At 43.2% G+C, this 19,447-nt stretch overlaps 1 protein-coding gene across 1 annotated transcript in view; it reads left to right on the top strand.

Annotated features, from left to right (window-relative positions):
- The window catches only part of gnai2a (guanine nucleotide binding protein (G protein), alpha inhibiting activity polypeptide 2a), an 84,767-nt gene extending 70,349 nt beyond the window's left edge, over positions 1 to 14,418 (top strand). The window contains exons 5-9 of the mRNA XM_017719398.2: positions 2,070 to 2,198; positions 8,019 to 8,148; positions 8,507 to 8,660; positions 11,993 to 12,207; positions 13,423 to 14,418. Coding sequence (XP_017574887.1) covers positions 2,070 to 2,198; positions 8,019 to 8,148; positions 8,507 to 8,660; positions 11,993 to 12,183 — 604 coding nt within the window. The 3' untranslated portion in view covers positions 12,184 to 12,207; positions 13,423 to 14,418. The remainder of the gene's footprint in view (positions 1 to 2,069; positions 2,199 to 8,018; positions 8,149 to 8,506; positions 8,661 to 11,992; positions 12,208 to 13,422) is intronic.
- The last annotated feature ends 5,029 nt before the right edge of the window (positions 14,419 to 19,447 follow it).

Here is a 19,447-nt window from a genome sequence, read left to right as displayed (position 1 = left end):
TATATATATATATATATATATATATATATATATATATATATACACACACACACACACACACACACACACACACACACACACACACACACACACACACACACACACACTTAAACGGTAATCAAGTGCCAAGCATTTGTTCAGCATAGAGCAGTTTTGGAGCTGTGCAGGGTTTAACATGGCAAAGCACTCACATTCTCACATATATGCTTCTGTTTGAAGTCTGACTGCAAATATGAACAGCAAAAGCAATTTCGGGAATCCTGACTGTTTTTAGACTGAAGCACCTCATGAAGCGCCATATTTACAGTGCTCCATAAGAACAGTGCTTTGCACAACAGTGAATGGTTTTGTAAACGCATCCAGTCAGAGGCTGAGACTATTTTCATGATAATTCATCACTTCTCATATCATTATATCCAGCTGCTTCGTGGAACATTGTATTTTCATTTTATGTCCATATTGTGCAGCCCTGTCATACACTGTGGACAAACGAAGCTTTTTGCTTTGTCTTGAACAGAGAAAAGCTTAGGTTTTCATCAGTACTCTGTCAGTCATTGAGGTGTAATGAGCAGTGGGTAACTAACCAAACACCACACCTGCTCTAATCACGCAAACACACTCACAACCCAACGAGCAACAATTTCCATAAAATCAAGGGCTCTCAGAACCATTTAATCACTCACAAAACGTGTGCAAATGCGTGCACATGCACAGCTCAGCATGAGAGGGATTGTTCAGCACAGATTTGCAGTTCAATCAACCTCCGTTGAGTCACAGAGTCTGTGACTAACTCCACTGTGTGTCGTCCACAGAGGCCCGCTTCAGACCAGGCTAATTGTGTGCCATTGTGTGGAAGAGCAGGCATCTCCAGACGTCTTTGGATAACGTGTGATGCACAAGCTTTATTGTTCTCATTTCTGCTAATGAAGAGAAGGAATAAGAGGAACCGTGTGTGTTCAGTCATGCTTTAGTGTGAAATATGCTTAGGAAGCTGTAAACGAAGCATTCAGAATTATTTTCTGATTTATAGAGTTGGAGTTAAGGAGCTGTGATAGTTCAAATATAGCTTTTATGTGTCATATTGATACTAAGGGTGTAACCAATTAGAATAATTTCATTTTCGCCACCATTTTTAGCTTTAGTTCAGTTTACTTCTGTTTACTTAATTGCATTTTTTTATTATTATTATTATATCTGATTATTCTGTGGTAGCGTGGCGGATACAACAAATATAATATTTAAAAACTATTTACTTTTTCATGAGACACTGTTTTGATACTTATTTTTTCCAGCGTCTGTTATGATGGAACGGACAAAAACAGAATCTGTGGTGCCACATTAAACTTATTTTTTATTTAATGTCTATCGTATTGTACTGAGCTAAATCAAATAAACCAGGACTGACTACGCTGCCTGTAATGAAACATGTAGGTCAGTGTTCTTTAAGTAATAAGTAATGACAGCCAGCTTAACGAATGAATACATAAGTATTCTCATTCAGACCAGCCCTACTGATTTCTGGTTCTGAAATCTGATTGGCTGAGCCACATTCAAAACCTTGCAAAATATCATCGCTGTCCAAAGAAAAACAATTATCTTCAAAATAGTAACTTTACAGGAGAAGCCAAAGACCCTCTTACCTTCTAATGCAACTTAATGTAAAGCAGTTTTATTCCAAGTGATTTTGGAGCATTTCTATTGGTCTTGTCGTCATAAAATTTCCGCGCAATGTAAAAGACAAGTGGTGTGTTAATGAGGTAGAAAAATAAAAATTGAGAACAATGGAGATGCATGCTTGTCTCTTCGGACAGCAAAGATATGAACATATGCATCAACCGAATTGTGTAATAATGCATTCATAAAACTATCTATTGTGTTTCTTTGCGCCTGGGGTTGCAAAACGTGAGAAATGCCCTTTATTAGTTATGGCTTACCTTAAGTTATTGATTAATCAAGCAAAGCCTGTAAGATGGAATATATAAAACTCCCAAACCCCAAATATATATATTATATTATAATATATAATAACTATATAATAATAATGCAATCATGTTTGTTTGTGTTCTCAGCTACCTGAATGACCTGGAGAGGATAGCCAAGTCGGACTACATCCCGACCCAGCACGATGTGTTAAGGACCCGTGTGAAAACCACAGGCATCGTAGAGACGCACTTCACCTTCAAAGATCTCCACTTCAAGTGAGTGGGACAAGTCCATTACCCATAATACTGTGTCTTTATACGTATCTACACTCCGCTGGCACTTATTTCAGTCATGCATCTAACCAGCAAGCTTTCTGTTCAATTTCTCTCAATGTAGTGGCAATGTGTTGTGAATGATTCATACCTTTTACATAAAACAATATTGTTTGTCAGGTTTGTCCAAGTAATGTAATTCCCTTTAACTCTAAAAGGCCGGTTTCCCAAAACCAGATGAAGATTAATCCTATACTGAAACAAAGACCATGCTTAATCTGTAAGGTCCACAGTTTGGTTCATCACTTCCAGTTCTCTGGAATAAATCATAGTAGTTACCGAAAAAAAAAAAGTCCAGAATAACTCAATTCCGAGTGTTTAAGCAGTCTTCCTACTGTTTAGCCTCTTTACAGTTTAAGCGTGTAGTGTTTTGTTTCTTTTAAGGTAGAGGTGCCAGCCACCGCTCTTAAAAGTTTCTAGCCCTGTAGTTGGGTTTGCACTGCTGTAACTGGCTGTGTTGAATTAGATTTGGGAAGAAATCCTGCAGGGCAACTTTCAAGAATTCCACAAGATGCCTGGCATGGATTTGTGATGTAACTAAACAAGCTGTATTGGATTTCTTTTTAAAGTTTTCCAGATATATAACAATAACTGCTCTGTCTAAAGGCCTCTGCTGACGAAACATGTTGTAGTTCAGTGGCTTGATGAAGAGACAGTGCTTCCAAATGCTGAATAGAGAAGTGAAACCCAAATTAACAAACAAATACTCAAGTATTCCAGTCATGGTCTGATATACTGTACATGCTGATATTAAAGTTGCACAAATGAGTGAAAATGTTTACTTATAAACACATACATTTATAAAGACTCATTCAGGACTTTAATGGTTTATGATGGCAGTGATCAATTGCTTATCATCCTTACAGCAATACAGGTTGAGCATGCAAACTGCATTCAGACCTAACCTTTTGCATGAGTATACAGTTAAGTGTAATATAACCTGGGAGGCAGGATCATGATTTCTTGTGGCCAATTCTGATCTTATTCGGCGTATGTCTTTACAGCAAAATTGCATGAAGGCCAGTTTTTTATTCATTTGTTTAATTTATTTGTTTGTTTGTTTTGGGTCTGAAGCTTACAATGTGGGTCTAAATGAACACAAGAATAACATCAGCACATTTCAAGCAGTTTTCATAAACCAAACTAAAGCAATATAAACAGCATTAAGCATTATTTGCTCTTTAAAGAGGTCACTGGCTAATTAGCACAATAAGTCCTGTATGGTATCCTGTTATAGCCCTCAGTTATAACAGAAAAACGAACAACTCACTTTCTGACAAGAGAACTGGCGAAAAATAAGAAACATTAGAGCTATTCAACCAAAACCAGCACATTCACAAAGCATTCTTGAACGCTCCAACCCAGGGCTACAATGTTTAGCTTATTAAAGTCTGTATTTCTGCTTATTTCAGTCAGTCATATCAGTCATAACACATCTTTTTATGAGCTTTTAGTTCCTTAAATTGGTGTCGTATTAAAATGTTCATATCAGTGTAGATCAGAGGTTCTAATTTCGGCCCACTAAGCTCTTCTGAATCTACAGCTGTTTTCATTCTGGCCAACGCCAGAGACACTAGGACTGATCAGGTTTATGTCCTCGTTAAAGTAATAGAAAAATTAAATTACACAGTTTCTCCTCTTACCCAAAATTGTCAACCCGCCAAGACGTGCTTTATGTTTGCTTCTTTAGTTTTGCACTGGAGCTGCAAGGCTGATCGAGTATTTTTGGGGTAACAATTCGTAACAGTGGTATAAATCAGAGTAACTCCTCCTTCAACAGATTTTACTAAATTCAGGCAAAGTTCAGTACACAGAGCTGAATAGACTGAGTTGAACAGCAGGGATGTAGACAGTATACCTTTTTCTTTGACTGTGTGTGTGAAAAGTAGTAGTGCCAACAAAGTGAACGCTGAACTGCCCGAAGGCAAAATGCAAAATTTCCCTAATTTGCTTCAGACTACTTGTGACTCTCCAGCAGTTACACATGTCTTTACTTGTGTAGGCAACTTATTTAGCTCTATTTATTTAGGCCAAAACTTTTAAAGCTGCTCATATACAGGCTGAAATATGTCGAGCATGCAGTTCTATGAGTCGCCCTATCCTCAGAATTTAAATAGTGTAGCTTTAAATGCACACAAACATACAAACATACATACATACATAACCCTTCAAAAAGGAGGTTCTGTTATGACAGCAACGCTGTATTTTAATTAAGAAGCCGTGTCGATCAACACTGCAGGCACTTTCGTTTAGTGTGTGCCTTTTTAGTCACAGCTGATCTCCTGAGCCTGTCTGGAGCTGTAGGCTCGGAGTTTGGAGGACGGGAACATGGTGGAAATGAGTCACAGCTTGGAGTGTTGGTTCAGAGAGTTTGGCTGAAGGGACGGTGTCAGAATGACTCAGGTGTCCGTTTGTGCTGGCTCCGTTTGAGTCGGCAGATAGTAGAGGAGTTAAAATAGCTGTTTGAAGGGCTCAGCTGTTGATGAACTACAGAGGAAACGTCAGAGCAGAGCCGTTACACCTCAGATCAAACATGGTGACGCATGTCCGTCAGAAGGCTAAAGGCTATCTGCTAACTTCTTACGAACCGTAAATTAAAAATGTGTGATGTGTCTATGAACTTTATAAGGCAGGTGTGTGTGTGTGTGTGTGTGTGTGTGTTGGGAGGGGAGCATGTCTCTGGAAGGGAAAAGAAATTCTTAGGAAGAGTGCTGACTTCTCAGAAGTGCTGATGTAATCTACTTTTTCCTGCTTAGACTCTTTATAGGTTTAATTGAATCTCATTTTGATTTAGGAATGGAAGTATATGCAGGAGGAGATGCATACATAAATAAAGGGCAGAGAGAGTGGAAGAGGGAGAGAGAAAGAGAAAAAAGGGAGATGGAGAAAGAAAAGGAGACAGAAAAGAGGAGAAAGTAAAAAAGGGAAAGGAAGACTGGAGGAGAGAAAGATGGAAGATGAAAGGAAAAAGGGATAGAGGAGAGAGAGAAAGGGAAGACAAACAAAGAGAGACTGAGGGAAAAACAGAACGTGAGAGAGAGAGAGAGATATTGTGCATCAGTCCTGCCTCTCTTGTTTATTAGAGCAGGGATCTGTAAGCCTATAAAAACAGCAGATGGACGGGATTCTCTAAAAACGCTGCATTTTCCAAAACAGACAGAGCAACAACAGAAGCAGGCTGCTGTTAATCTCTCTCTCTCTCACTCTTCCACTCTTTCAGGCCTCAGTCATTTGTAGTGTTAGAAACAGCGTCCAGTAACAAAAACTACATTTTAATTCCGTTTTGAGTTTGAGGCCAGAAAACGGCAGAAACACTGAATGTCTTTTCTTAGTCATAATCTCTGCGTTGGATAAGGTAACGTTCTTGACTCTCATTTCAAATTTAGTGTTTTTAAAGTATTACAAAGTTACAGAGCCCAGTATTTCTCAGAGCTGTTCAACAGAAACACAGCAAGTTGTTGCGCTGACTTTTGCGAGGTGTAATGCTGCACATATTTTGGCACGATGATCAACTCTGAGGTGGATATTTGATCAGAATTAAAACTTGGTCATTTGAGTGAATAGGTGTGTTCAGAGCATCAGCTCCTCCCAATTTTCTCTAGGCCACACCCAGATTCCTAATTTTGATCATCGACAGCTTCCACAAAGGCCTGTAAAGGAGAGAGTGAAGGGTGTATGCAGTTTATATGTCTATATGTTGATTTTTTTTTTTATTCCTATGTTTTGATGGTGAATTCAACTCTTTGACTAACTTGAATTTTCTCAATAGATATTAGTTCAGTTTGTCATGTTTTTACTTGGTCTGACACATTCCAAGACTTGGGCTTTGGCACTGCTGTCACCTGGTATTGAACAGTTCAGCCAGGCTTTGGACGTCTTTAGCATGCTTCTGCATTTTTCTCTTTTTGCTCTGCATGTCAAGAGCCAATCAAAAGGGCAGCAGTAACATTTCGTTTTTTTGAGGTGTGTCTTGTACTTATTGGCGATTATTGATATGATTTGATTCTTGCCCTTTGTAATTTCTGATTAAATTGGATCTTTTTTGTGTTCATCGATATCCATTCCAGTAATGATAACCAGTATTGGGTCAGTGTCACCTCTACTTATGATGATGATGAGGATGATGATGATGATGATGATTACTGCTGTTTTAATTCCATGCGTTAAGAAGGTAAACACATAGTTCACGTCCAGCCAACTCCCCAGACCCCTCGCCTCCACCCTGCCCATCACCCCTGAAAATGTTATACAGGTCAACCACTGTGTGCGCTTCCTGTACAGGTCTACTATGTAGGTTTACAATTACAGACTGTAGCCCATCTGTTTCTGTGTAGTTTATCAGCCCCCATCTAGTGGAAAGAGACCACAGGACTACCACTGACCAGATATTATTTGGGTGGGAGACCATTCTCAGTACAGCAGTATGTGTATATATTACATGGATATATGAAAGAGAGTGAGATGGTACTGTACTTAGACTGATTAGGAGTGACTCCCTCTCTCTCTATCTGTTCTTTTCTCCACCCCCTCTCTCGTCTGGATGTAACCAAGGCAACAAAGCCCACGCAGAAATGCCAACAAATGCCACTGAAATTGTAACAGGCAGTGGGCTGATCACACATGGCTCAAAGGAAGAGGAGCAGAGATGAAGTGGAAATCTCTCTGCTCACCCAGCAGCTCCAGGACAGACTCGCGAGCCATTAAAGCAAAACCTCAGCCCAATCTCCATCTGTAGCAACAGTCAATGTCGATAGACAATCATTTTGATGCTCCTTCCAGTACTTGGCTAAAAAAATAAGAGAAAACTCTACTATGACTATAATTGAAGTGAATGCGATTTTTTTTAACCTAATCTCTTTCTGCCCAATCTGTCGCAAATAGTCAATTACCACCCAGTTTTTTTTTGTACATATGAATAAAACAGAACAGCCATTGACTTTATGGCACCTGCCCACTGATTTGATCAAGTTAACAGGTTTTCTGTGTTTTTGCAAAGTGCGGGCAAATGTTTCTAAATTAAAGCATATAATACTGATGCAGCAAGTTAGTGTTACTTTCACTTAGAGGAAGATCATCACGCATATCAGTAGGATATAGGATATACGATAACACTTAAATCTAATAAGCTAGACACTTAAAGATGTTTAGATGGTTAATTCAATGTTTCAAGGATTTGAGTTGCTGTAACTTGTTATACAATATTGTAAATTTAATGTAAAGTTCATGCTCGATGGACACGTCTGGACACGTCTAACACTTCATTTTTTTACAGCTTCTTACTAATTTGAGATGCACCAATATGGGAACTGTGCACTGACAATTATATCCATTTCTCATGTACACAACAGCATCTGCCAGTGCTAATGCATAAACATTAGGAAAATCTAGAAACTTGGACTAGATTCACCAGGATTAGCATTAGAGTGCCACGTAACGGCTTCATAGTGGGTTACAAATGAAGCAAAATAAATAAAATGCAGACATTTAGCGCACTAGCCAACATCGGCTAAGCATTACGCTCTTCCAGTGTACAATAAACGCGTTCTCAAATATCGGATTAAAATATCCTCAGATCTACAGGTCTGTCCGATGCCGAAATGACTGCGTCGTGGAGCATCCCTACCACTTTCATCTGATTAGTTTTATACTGATCTATTGAACAGTGATTTCAAGCCTTTTAGGGGTATTTTAGGATGGTAGGATGGTTCTGAATGTTTACCTGTTGAGTAGATTGTTTATGAAGTGTGTGCCGTCTCTCTGCAGGATGTTTGATGTCGGAGGCCAGCGCTCTGAGAGGAAGAAATGGATCCACTGTTTTGAGGGAGTCACTGCCATCATCTTCTGTGTTGCCATGAGTGCCTATGACCTGGTGTTGGCTGAGGATGAGGAGATGGTGAGTCTCGCCATATTCATCTTTAATGAGTAATATCTGCCTTTTTTGGCCACATATCAGAACGCTAGTAACAGAATTCAACCTGCACCTTAGATATACTGGGTATATAGGTTTTAGCATGTGGGGGATCAATAAGATGAATTTGCACAACAAAAAAGGACAAGATGGGAAAAAAACTCACAATAAGAATTGATACAGCCACGCATGGTACAGAAGTTTTTCATTCATTTCAAAAGATCTTTTTCTTGTGAACATCGACTCTGTTCCAGGTCACTGAATTAATTAATTATCTGAAAACACCATTTGTTTGCTTTGTTTCTCTCTCTCTCTCTCTCTCTCTCTCCCCTCATTCTCTCAGAACCGGATGCATGAGAGCATGAAGCTGTTCGACAGCATCTGCAACAATAAGTGGTTCACAGAGACATCCATCATCCTCTTCCTCAACAAAAAGGATCTGTTTGAGGAGAAGATTGCACACAGTCCTCTGACCATCTGCTTCCCTGAGTACTCAGGTACAACAATCCTTCATCAAGCATCCATTTAGGATAGAGTACTCGGGTACAATAAAAAAAATCCTTCATCAATCATGCAGTTACAACCAAGCAGTTAGGTCCAACAGAAATCCTGCTCCCAGTGCACAGTTACAACAGAGTACTCAGGCCCAACAGAAATCCTGCTCCCAGTGCCCAGTTACAACAGAGTACTCAGGCCCAACAGAAATCCTGCTCCCAGTGCCCAGTTACAACAGAGTACTCAGGCCCAACAGAAATCCTGCTCCCAGTGCCCAGTTACAACAGAGTACTCAGGCCCAACAGAAATCCTGCTCCCAGTGCCCAGTTACAACAGAGTACTCAGGCCCAACAGAAATCCTGCTCCCACTGCCCAGTTACAACAGAGTACTCAGGCCCAACAGAAATCCTGCTCCCACTGCCCAGTTACAACAGAGTACTCAGGCCCAACAGAAATCCTGCTCCCAGTGCCCAACAGAAATCCTGCTCCCAGTGCACAGTTACAACAGAGTACTCAGGCCCAACAGAAATCCTGTTCCCACTGCCCAGCTACAACAGAGTACTCAGGCCCAACAGAAATCCTGCTCCCAGTGCCCAGTTACAACAGAGTACTCAGGCCCAACAGAAATCCTGCTCCCAGTGCCCAGTTACAACAGCGTACTCAGGCCCAACAGAAATCCTGCTCCCAGTGCCCAGTTACAACAGAGTACTCAGGCCCAACAGAAATCCTGTTCCCACTGCCCAGTTACAACAGAGTACTCAGGCCCAACAGAAATCCTGCTCCCAGTGCCCAGTTACAACAGAGTACTCGGGCCCAACAGAAATCCTGCTCCCAGTGCCCAGTTACAACAGAGTACTCAGGCCCAACAGAAATCCTGTTCCCACTGCCCAGTTACAACAGAGTACTCAGGCCCAACAGAAATCCTGCTCCCAGTGCCCAGTTACAACAGCGTACTCAGGCCCAACAGAAATCCTGCTCCCAGTGCCCAACAGAAATCCTGCTCCCAGTGCCCAGTTACAACAGAGTACTCAGGCCCAACAGAAATCCTGCTCCCAGTGCACAGTTACAACAGAGTACTCAGGCCCAACAGAAATCCTGCTGCCAGTGCCCAGTTACAACAGAGTACTCAGGCCCAACAGAAATCCTGCTCCCAGTGCCCAGTTACAACAGCGTACTCAGGCCCAACAGAAATCCTGCTCCCAGTGCCCAACAGAAATCCTGCTCCCAGTGCCCAGTTACAACAGAGTACTCAGGCCCAACAGAAATCCTGCTCCCAGTGCCCAGTTACAACAGAGTACTCAGGCCCAACAGAAATCCTGCTCCCAGTGCCCAGTTACAACAGAGTACTCAGGCCCAACAGAAATCCTGCTCCCAGTGCACAGTTACAACAGAGTACTCAGGCCCAACAGAAATCCTGCTCACAGTGCACAGTTACAACAGAGTACTCAGGCCCAACAGAAATCCTGCTCCCAGTGCCAAGTTACAACAGAGTCCTCAGGCCCAACAGAAATCCTGCTCCCACTGCCCAGTTACAACAGAGTACTCAGGCCCAACAGAAATCCTGCTCCCAGTGCACAGTTACAACAGAGTACTCAGGCCCAACAGAAATCCTGCTCCCACTGCCCAGTTACAACAGAGTACTCAGGCCCAACAGAAATCCTGCTCCCAGTGCACAGTTACAACAGAGTACTCAGGCCCAACAGAAATCCTGCTGCCAGTGCCCAGTTACAACAGAGTACTCAGGCCCAACAGAAATCCTGCTCCCAGTGCCCAGTTACAACAGCGTACTCAGGCCCAACAGAAATCCTGCTCCCAGTGCCCAACAGAAATCCTGCTCCCAGTGCCCAGTTACAACAGAGTACTCAGGCCCAACAGAAATCCTGCTCCCAGTGCACAGTTACAACAGAGTACTCAGGCCCAACAGAAATCCTGCTGCCAGTGCCCAGTTACAACAGAGTACTCAGGCCCAACAGAAATCCTGCTCCCAGTGCCCAGTTACAACAGCGTACTCAGGCCCAACAGAAATCCTGCTCCCAGTGCCCAACAGAAATCCTGCTCCCAGTGCCCAGTTACAACAGAGTACTCAGGCCCAACAGAAATCCTGCTCCCAGTGCCCAGTTACAACAGAGTACTCAGGCCCAACAGAAATCCTGCTCCCAGTGCCCAGTTACAACAGAGTACTCAGGCCCAACAGAAATCCTGCTCCCAGTGCACAGTTACAACAGAGTACTCAGGCCCAACAGAAATCCTGCTCACAGTGCACAGTTACAACAGAGTACTCAGGCCCAACAGAAATCCTGCTCCCAGTGCCAAGTTACAACAGAGTCCTCAGGCCCAACAGAAATCCTGCTCCCACTGCCCAGTTACAACAGAGTACTCAGGCCCAACAGAAATCCTGCTCCCAGTGCACAGTTACAACAGAGTACTCAGGCCCAACAGAAATCCTGCTCCCAGTGCCCAGTTACAACAGAGTACTCAGGCCCAACAGAAATCCTGCTCCCACTGCCCAGTTACAACAGAGTACTCGGGCCCAACAGAAATCCTGCTCCCACTGCCCAGTTACAACAGAGTACTCAGGCCCAACAGAAATCCTGCTCCCACTGCCCAGTTACAACAGAGTACTCAGGCCCAACAGAAATCCTGCTCCCAGTGCCCAGTTACAACAGAGTACTCAGGCCCAACAGAAATCCTGCTCCCAGTGCCCAGTTACAACAGCGTACTCAGGCCCAACAGAAATCCTGCTCCCACTGCCCAGTTACAACAGAGTACTCAGGCCCAACAGAAATCCTGCTCCCACTGCCCAGTTACAACAGAGTACTCGGGCCCAACAGAAATCCTGCTCCCACTGCCCAGTTACAACAGAGTACTCAGGCCCAACAGAAATCCTGCTCCCACTGCCCAGTTACAACAGAGTACTCAGGCCCAACAGAAATCCTGCTCCCACTGCCCATTTACAACAGAGTACTCAGGCCCAACAGAAATCCTGCTCCCACTGCCCAGTTACAACAGAGTACTCAGGCCCAACAAAGAAATTTAAGCATGCAGTTAGAATAGATTAGACAGATCAAGTAGAACAAAATTCTGCTCCGTGCTCTGCTACAGTAGAGTACTCAGGTTCAACAAATCCTACTCTAACCACTCAGTTACAGCTAAGCACTAAAATCTAACAGAAAATGCTTCAAAAGCCCCAGTTACAACTGATCACAAAAGGTCCAGCAAAAGTCCACTCACTTAGAAGGGAATACTAAGTGCTGTGCTCCAGCTAAGTGGGCCTCTTCTGTTGTCCTGTTGTGCTTATGAGCTCTAACCCACACTGTTCCTGGTCCGACTTCAGGTGCCAATAAGTATGACGAGGCATCAGAGTACATTCGCACCAAGTTTGAGGATCTGAACAAGAAGAAGGACACCAAGGAGATTTACTCCCACTTCACCTGCGCCACCGACACCAAGAACATCCAGTTCGTCTTTGACGCTGTCACTGACGTCATCATCAAGAACAACCTGAGGGACTGTGGACTCTTCTAGAGAAAAGGCTGATGTAGGGCCGAGGTGAGGGACTGTATATACGTATGTATAAGAATGCCTAGAGCTGAAACTAACAAAGCTACTATTCTGTGATCAATTAACCTATCGACTTTCATTTGGTCATTTGGTTAAGTGACTAATTATTCCTTTTCCTTTACTACCACTGTGACGGGAGGTGTTTGTGACAGGATATTTCATCTCGTCTCTTACGGTACAAAGAAACAATAGAAGTCACATTGCGTCCTGATAGGTCTAACAATCTGTCACAACTATAGGAGTCATATGAACATTTATACAACAGTATAACTGCTGTTATTTCACCATAACCTCACAGGTTTTTCACTATCACTCCGCCGATGCCGTTGCTGAGCAACAGCTTTGATAGCTGTAGGAGCCATTTGAAAGTTTTTACTTCTTACTTTGCCACAAACAGAAAATGGACATTTTTAAGATCACATCTGTCCAACAGTGGATTTGGTCAGAGTCTGAAGACGAGACGACACTAAATTCCCAAACTGTCGTCTCCGCTGAGCAGCTTTTCAGTCGGCAGCTGTGACAGAAGAACAGCTGAACAACCTGGAATCGGCCAGAAATGAACCCAACACCATTCACCAAATGTGTCGTCTGGCCAAATCCGACATAAAACTGACCCAATATCAAGTTCAGCTCAGTTTTATCATTTTTTTGCCAGATCAATATTAATATTGTTGTGTTCCAGCCAGTCTGTAAAGCAGCTTACAGCCCAGTGTGTTTGGTGAACGGGATTCAGCTCATTTATGGCTAATTCCAGGTTGGTTAGGTGTTCTTCTGTTTGGGAATTTAGTGTAAGGAGCTGGAGAACTAACTGCCGGCTGTGCGGCGAGTGGGCGGAGTTCATTACTCTGACGTAGCAACAAGCTGCTTGTTAAGGAGCTCTAATTTGGAGGAAGGAATTGCTAACAATTCCTTCAGCAACCAAATCACAGTTGTGGTTATTTTGCAATAACACACTCCCTCACGTGTTTTACTGCTTAATTATAGTGCACTCTTCATTAAAGAAGGGATCAACAATAAACACTGTTTTTCATAATCGATGTGTATTAATCCTTGCAGCCCTATAATTGAGACACTGTGCATACAGATTTACATATCTGCAAACATACATCGCTCTCTTTCTCTGTCTCTCGTCTTCTCTCTCTCTCTCTCTCTCTCTCTCTCTCTCTCTCTCTCTCTCTCTCTCTCTCTCTCTCTCTCTCACAGATTACTTGAACTGTCGTGATGAGCAGGTGAAGGTGAGAACGCGTCCTGACTGACTGCACTGGCCGATTATAACTGATTCCTGCTTCAGTCTGGTTTTGGAAAGCTGGAGAGCCGGAGAGCTCAGAGGAGCCAAACACAGAATTTCAGCCACCCTCCCGCAGCCCACCAGCGTCTTCTCTCCCTCTGTCCCTCTGCCCCCAACAGCTCCTTTCCTATTTGATTTTAGACAGCAGCTCCCCACCCATCTTGTATTATTAACCTCTTTGGGCTCTGACCACAAATCGATCGTTGTATTATTTTTTTTTTTCCTTGATGTTTTTCATTGTTTATTTTTCTTTTTTCTTTTTTTTTTTGGATAGTAGCAAAGGCAACAAGAAACTTTTTATATGAATACTTTCATTTTACTCAAGAAAATCTGATGTGCAAATTTTTATTAAACTTTTAATTGCATAAAGTGTGTTTTATAAACAGCAGCAGAGATAAGATTGAAAAGGAAAGTTTTTTTTTTTAATGTTTACATGTCATCATTTATAGTCGGACATCATACATCCTGCATGGTGGAAGACAGCAGTTATATAGCATAGTAATCTCACAATCTTGACATCATAACATTCCTTTTAAAATGGAAAAGAAAAAAAAAAAATACAAAATCTAGAAAAAGAACAAAAAGATTAGAGAAGCAGCAGAAAGCCGTGCTGAATTGAGCTGGTATTTAATGTATGTATGTAAGAATAGTTCCTTTCCACTCTACCCTGACCTTACTCATTCCACCTGCTGTTGTTTTTGCATTCTGTTTGTGTCTTGATTTCCATTGGACTTTGACTTTTTTTTTTCCTTCACCTCCTCTACTGTACTCATTGTCACCATGTAAGGAGAAATAGTTAACTAATGAGTCAAAAATCTAATTGCGTTAAAAAGGGTAGTTTTTGGTAAAGTTTAAATGCTTTGAAAAGTCCTATATAATGATTTAATTTAAATAAAGTTAAGTCACTAGAACCGTTGTCTCAGTGGTCACATGCACATCTTTGCGTGGTTTGGTTTTGGGGGATGTGGAGTCACAGCAGTGGACGAGGAGCAAAAGGATAAGCTATGCAAATTTATGAAGTTCAAAAGGACTTTATAGTTCATATTGGTAGAACCAGTTTGACCCCTCAGGCTGCAGCCCACTGTATGTTGCTCTGATAGAATCCGTGACTGCAGCTCTCATTCAAACACAGCTCTTAAATGAGCCAACTAATGAAGGCACCAGCAAAGCTCCAGGTTGCCTGGAAAGCCTCCACTGTAACAAGAACCCACAAGCTGTGTAAATAAGAGTGATAGGCTGCAGTCAGAGAGGAGCTGAACCACTGACTGAAACACAGTCGTTGGTCAGACCATGGATGGGCAGCACACGGCTCCTTTTACTGCCCAGCTCCTTGGCCGAGTTAGATTAGTAGGTAAAACTGAAATAATCCTCCTTTACAGTAAAATAAAGCTCTGCTGATCGTTCAACACAGTTTATCAGTAAATGGTTTTAACTCTGGAGTTAATGCAGAGCTGCTAATTCACCCTTTAACCCTGAAGATCAGCGCAGACTGCTGGTCACCATAGCAACAGTCTCATCTAGCTTGTAGCTAATAAAAAGGTGAACATTGATCATTTGGAGATGAATGGACTTCATAATCACGCCAGCTGTGTTCCTACGTTTTCATGCGTTTCATCTGGAACTAGAAAGTCGCAGCTGAAATCAGTTTCCCGTTCGCCAGCTTGTTCAAATTCTCCCGTTCCACCTTAAATGGTGCAGCAGTTACATTCTGGTGCCTCAGGCTCCATTTAAGGTGAAACGGGAAAATTTGAACAAGACGCCTGCGAATAGGAAACTAGACAAATCAAACGCTGAGAGACATTTTACAAGACACTGATCTACTTTTGTGGAGAAGTTTCCTGCCAGAGATGAGAGAAAAGTGGCTGAAGCTAAAAGCAGAGCGCAATGAGTGCGTTTTCCTTTATAATGACATGAGCACATACATGGTTTTGCCATCTGCCTTCACACACACACGAACTTGAATGACATCCCATTATATATAATGTCTTCAACTCTTCTGGGAAGTCTTTCCACAAGGTTTGGTTGCTGGACGAGGAAGCATCACTCCAGAGAACACGTCTCCACTGCTCTAGAGTCCAGTGGCGGCGCTTTACACCACTGCATTCCACGCTTTGCATTGCGCTTGGTGATGTAAGGCTTGGATGCAGCTGCTCGGCCATGGAAACCCATTCCATGAAGCTCTCTACGCTGTTCTTGAGCTGATCTGAAGGCCACATGAAGTTTGGAGGTCTGTAGTGATTGACTCTGCAGAAAGTTGGTGACCTCTGCGCACTGATGCCCCTCAGCATCTGCTGACCTTGGTCTTATACACCTGCGGCCATGGACGTGATTGGAACACCTGAATTCAATGGCTTGGATGGGTGAGTGAAGACTTTTGGAAATAGTGCTTTAAGACATTTCGATCCAAAACCATAAAACATTACTTCAGTAAAATGGACATAAAATATTTTGGCTCCCAAGGTGTTTTTTAATGGCTCTTCTTTTGGGTTGTGACCTCTGGGTTAGAACATGCAGACAAGGTTGCTCACTGAACGTCTGTGTTGTTTAAGTGTTAACACATGAAAACTAGTATGCACCAGTTACTGGTGCACCCTTTCTGGATTACGGCAACACTTGAATTTTCAAAACACACTGCTGACATGTCTTTACATACAGTCCGTATTTGGAAGCCAAGCTGCAAAAACAGCCACCCTGAATTAGTTTTTTTAACACATTTTTAAAAAAAAACATGCATTTAAACATAACTGCCTACTCAGCCTACAGCAGTTTAGCCCCACCCACTCACACAGACTTTACAAGGAGTGACTGCTTCTAAAATGAGGCACAATACAGCCAGCCAATCAGAAAAGAGCTCATTTACATATCAGGTTTAAAGACTCAGTAACAAATCAGCCTGTTCAATTGGATCATTCAAGCGAATAAAGAAAGGTCGGAAAACATCATAAGTGGACTTCAGAGCGTTAGACGTGTGTCTGCAGGTGCTACCTTATCCAGCCGGCGGCGCTCTCCTGTCAGCGAGCTGAACAGGTAACTCCGCCCTGACGCTGGAAACACACCAGCAGGACACGTTTACACTTCTCAAACGGAGCGAGACTCGTTTCTTCTTTTTACTGAGTTAGAAGGGGCAGTGCTTGGAATCTTGCTGTATGAAATGGGACGACCCCCTAAAATTAATACATAATAACTTCATTTTCAGCTACCAGCACTGCTCTGTAGGCGCCCCTGCCCGTCTGCAGTGACCGCAGAGGAGGGGAAAGTTCAGCTCCTCACTGCTGGCCTTTAGTCACACTTAGGGATCATACGCCTTCAAAGAGGGGGGCAATTATTTATCATCCCCCCCCAAATTCTTCAGTGGTATGAAGCTGAAGTCAGAGATTCTGCAGATTCTTGCTTCTTGTTCCTTAAAAGGAGCAGCAGTTACATTCTCACTATTTAAGGTGGAACGGGAAAGTTAGGTAGCTAATGAGACATTAGCATGCTCTTAGTGATCATTTTTAGAATTGTTATGAAGAAAACGACCAATAATGCACTGAAACGACATTAAACTTTTTTTGGTCGCTTGCGCCGCCACCTTGCTGGTTTTCCTTTTTCTTCTCATATCTCTGTTTGGAGGGTCATGTAGCCCAAACACTTCGCCCCACCCCTCTATCTCAACACCAACCGGGACACCCTACCCCTCTATCTCAACACCAACCGGGACACCCCCACCCCTCTATCTCAACACCAACCGGGACACCCTACCCCTCTAGCTCAACACCAACCGGGACACCCTACCCCTCTAGCTCAACACCAACTGGGACACCCTACCCCTCTAGCTCAACACCAACTGGGACACCCTACCCCTCTAGCTCAACACCAACTGGGACACCCCCACCCCTCTATCTCAACACCAACCGGGACACCCTACCCCTCTAGCTCAACACCAACCGGGACACCCTACCCCTCTAGCTCAACACCAACCGGGACACCCTACCCCTCTAGCTCAACACCAACCGGGACACCCTACCCCTCTAGCTCAACACCAACCGGGACACCCTACCCCTCTAGCTCAACACCAACCGGGACACCCCCACCCCTCTATCTCAACACCAACCGGGACACCCTACCCCTCTAGCTCAACACCAACCGGGACACCCTACCCCTCTAGCTCAACACCAACTGGGACACCCTACCCCTCTAGCTCAACACCAACTGGGACACCCTACCCCTCTAGCTCAACACCAACTGGGACACCCTACCCCTCTAGCTCAACACCAACCGGGACACCCCTACCCCTCTAGCTCAACACCAACCGGGACACCCTACCCCTCTAGCTCAACACCAACCGGGACACCCTACCCCTCTAGCTCAACACCAACCGGGACACCCTACCCCTCTAGCTCAACACCAACCGGGACACCCTAACCCCAGACGTGAACTCGCAAAACAGAGGGCTAAGGGCTCAGTGATAGGGGCAAGGGGTGAAATGGGATTGGGCCTAAGGCTCCTTTAAACTGCTCATAAGCTCTTCATATGGTGCAGTACACACAGCTTAAAAGTGACTTTTACATTCATACGATGGCAAAAAAACTCGGTCCTGTTTTAAAAGCGGTTTTTCATATTGTCCTGTTTAGTAGCCAAACACCGCTTCACATACAAAGACCTGGTTCTGGTGCTCAAAGAGAGAAAATCAAACAGTGTAATAAATAAAATATATACTGATGTCTGTGGTATTACACACGCTCAGGCAGCAGGAGGTGCAGGGTGTAATCATTTCTTCAGTAACTGCGAGCTCCTTACCTGGATCCTGGGCTTTACCATCAAACCGCTGCAGGGAAAAATAGATTAAACCCAAAACTATAATAAGAAACCACAGCTACCAGGATCTGCTATTGTCTTGTTGACGGTGGTTGTGATGGAGGTGTAAACACTCTAATCACACTTACCATGACGTCTTCATGTATGTGAACTTTGGAGAGGCTAACACTGCCATCTAGTGAGACCTTGATGGAACAGCAGGTTTTTATAAATTAGAGGCTGATTTCTGAATGAAGACACTGATTATAGGCCCAAATCTATCTCCAAGTTTAAGACGATCATAAAGGCTAAACCACAACAGATGTGGGAGGTGGAGCAGTATAAACATGCGGTGTGACGGTTTGCCGTAATAAAGACTTTACCATATTGTGAATACCATGACGTGGGGTCCCAACCCTTATGTGGGTAAGCTGATAATATCAGCCCATATTGTGATGACCACCGGTTTCACTAAAAGACTATTTAACCTAAACTACTGGAATATAATTACTATAGAAATCGCTGTTGTTGGAACAAAACCTCCATATCTCCAAAACAACTTCACAGTCCATTCATCATGAAATTTGCACACAATGTAAAGGGAAAGTTATGTAAAAAAAATCTGTGAAATGTAAAAAAATATTTTGGCCAATATGATCAAATATTGGAGTTTTTAGCCTTTTAAAATTGGTATCTGTATCAGTGTCAAAACTTTCAAAATAAGCTCAAAACCTAACAAAATGCTTAGTAAGCAACTTTTGCGCTTCGTACTTATTACAGTGACGGCACCATTTATTACTCAACAACCAATAACACCAGTTAGCTGCGTTTGGCTACAGCAACCTGTCTCAATGTTTGGTTTTATACATCCATCCATCCATTTTCTAAGCCGCTTCTCCCTCAGGGTCGCGGGGGGGTGCTGGAGCCTATCCCAGCGGTCATCGGGCGGAAGGCAGGATACACCCTGGACAGGTCGCCAGTCCATCGCAGGGTGTTCGTTCACATCCAGCACATTTATGGTGATGGTAGCGGTTCCGCTGCGCTTGTCTATAACGCTGAGGGCTCGGACCAGCAGAACCGTCCGGATCAGACTTCTGTCTGCCTCCAGATCCAGATTATACGCTGTTCTGATGATGCCGTCTTCTAAAGAGGTTTAGCATCAAA

The sequence above is a fragment of the Pygocentrus nattereri genome, chromosome 21, assembly GCF_015220715.1.
Source record: "Pygocentrus nattereri isolate fPygNat1 chromosome 21, fPygNat1.pri, whole genome shotgun sequence".
NCBI classification, from domain to species: Eukaryota; Metazoa; Chordata; class Actinopteri; order Characiformes; family Serrasalmidae; genus Pygocentrus; species Pygocentrus nattereri.
Note: the sequence above shows the minus strand (reverse complement) of the source record. Positions and strands in the feature narration are given on the sequence as shown.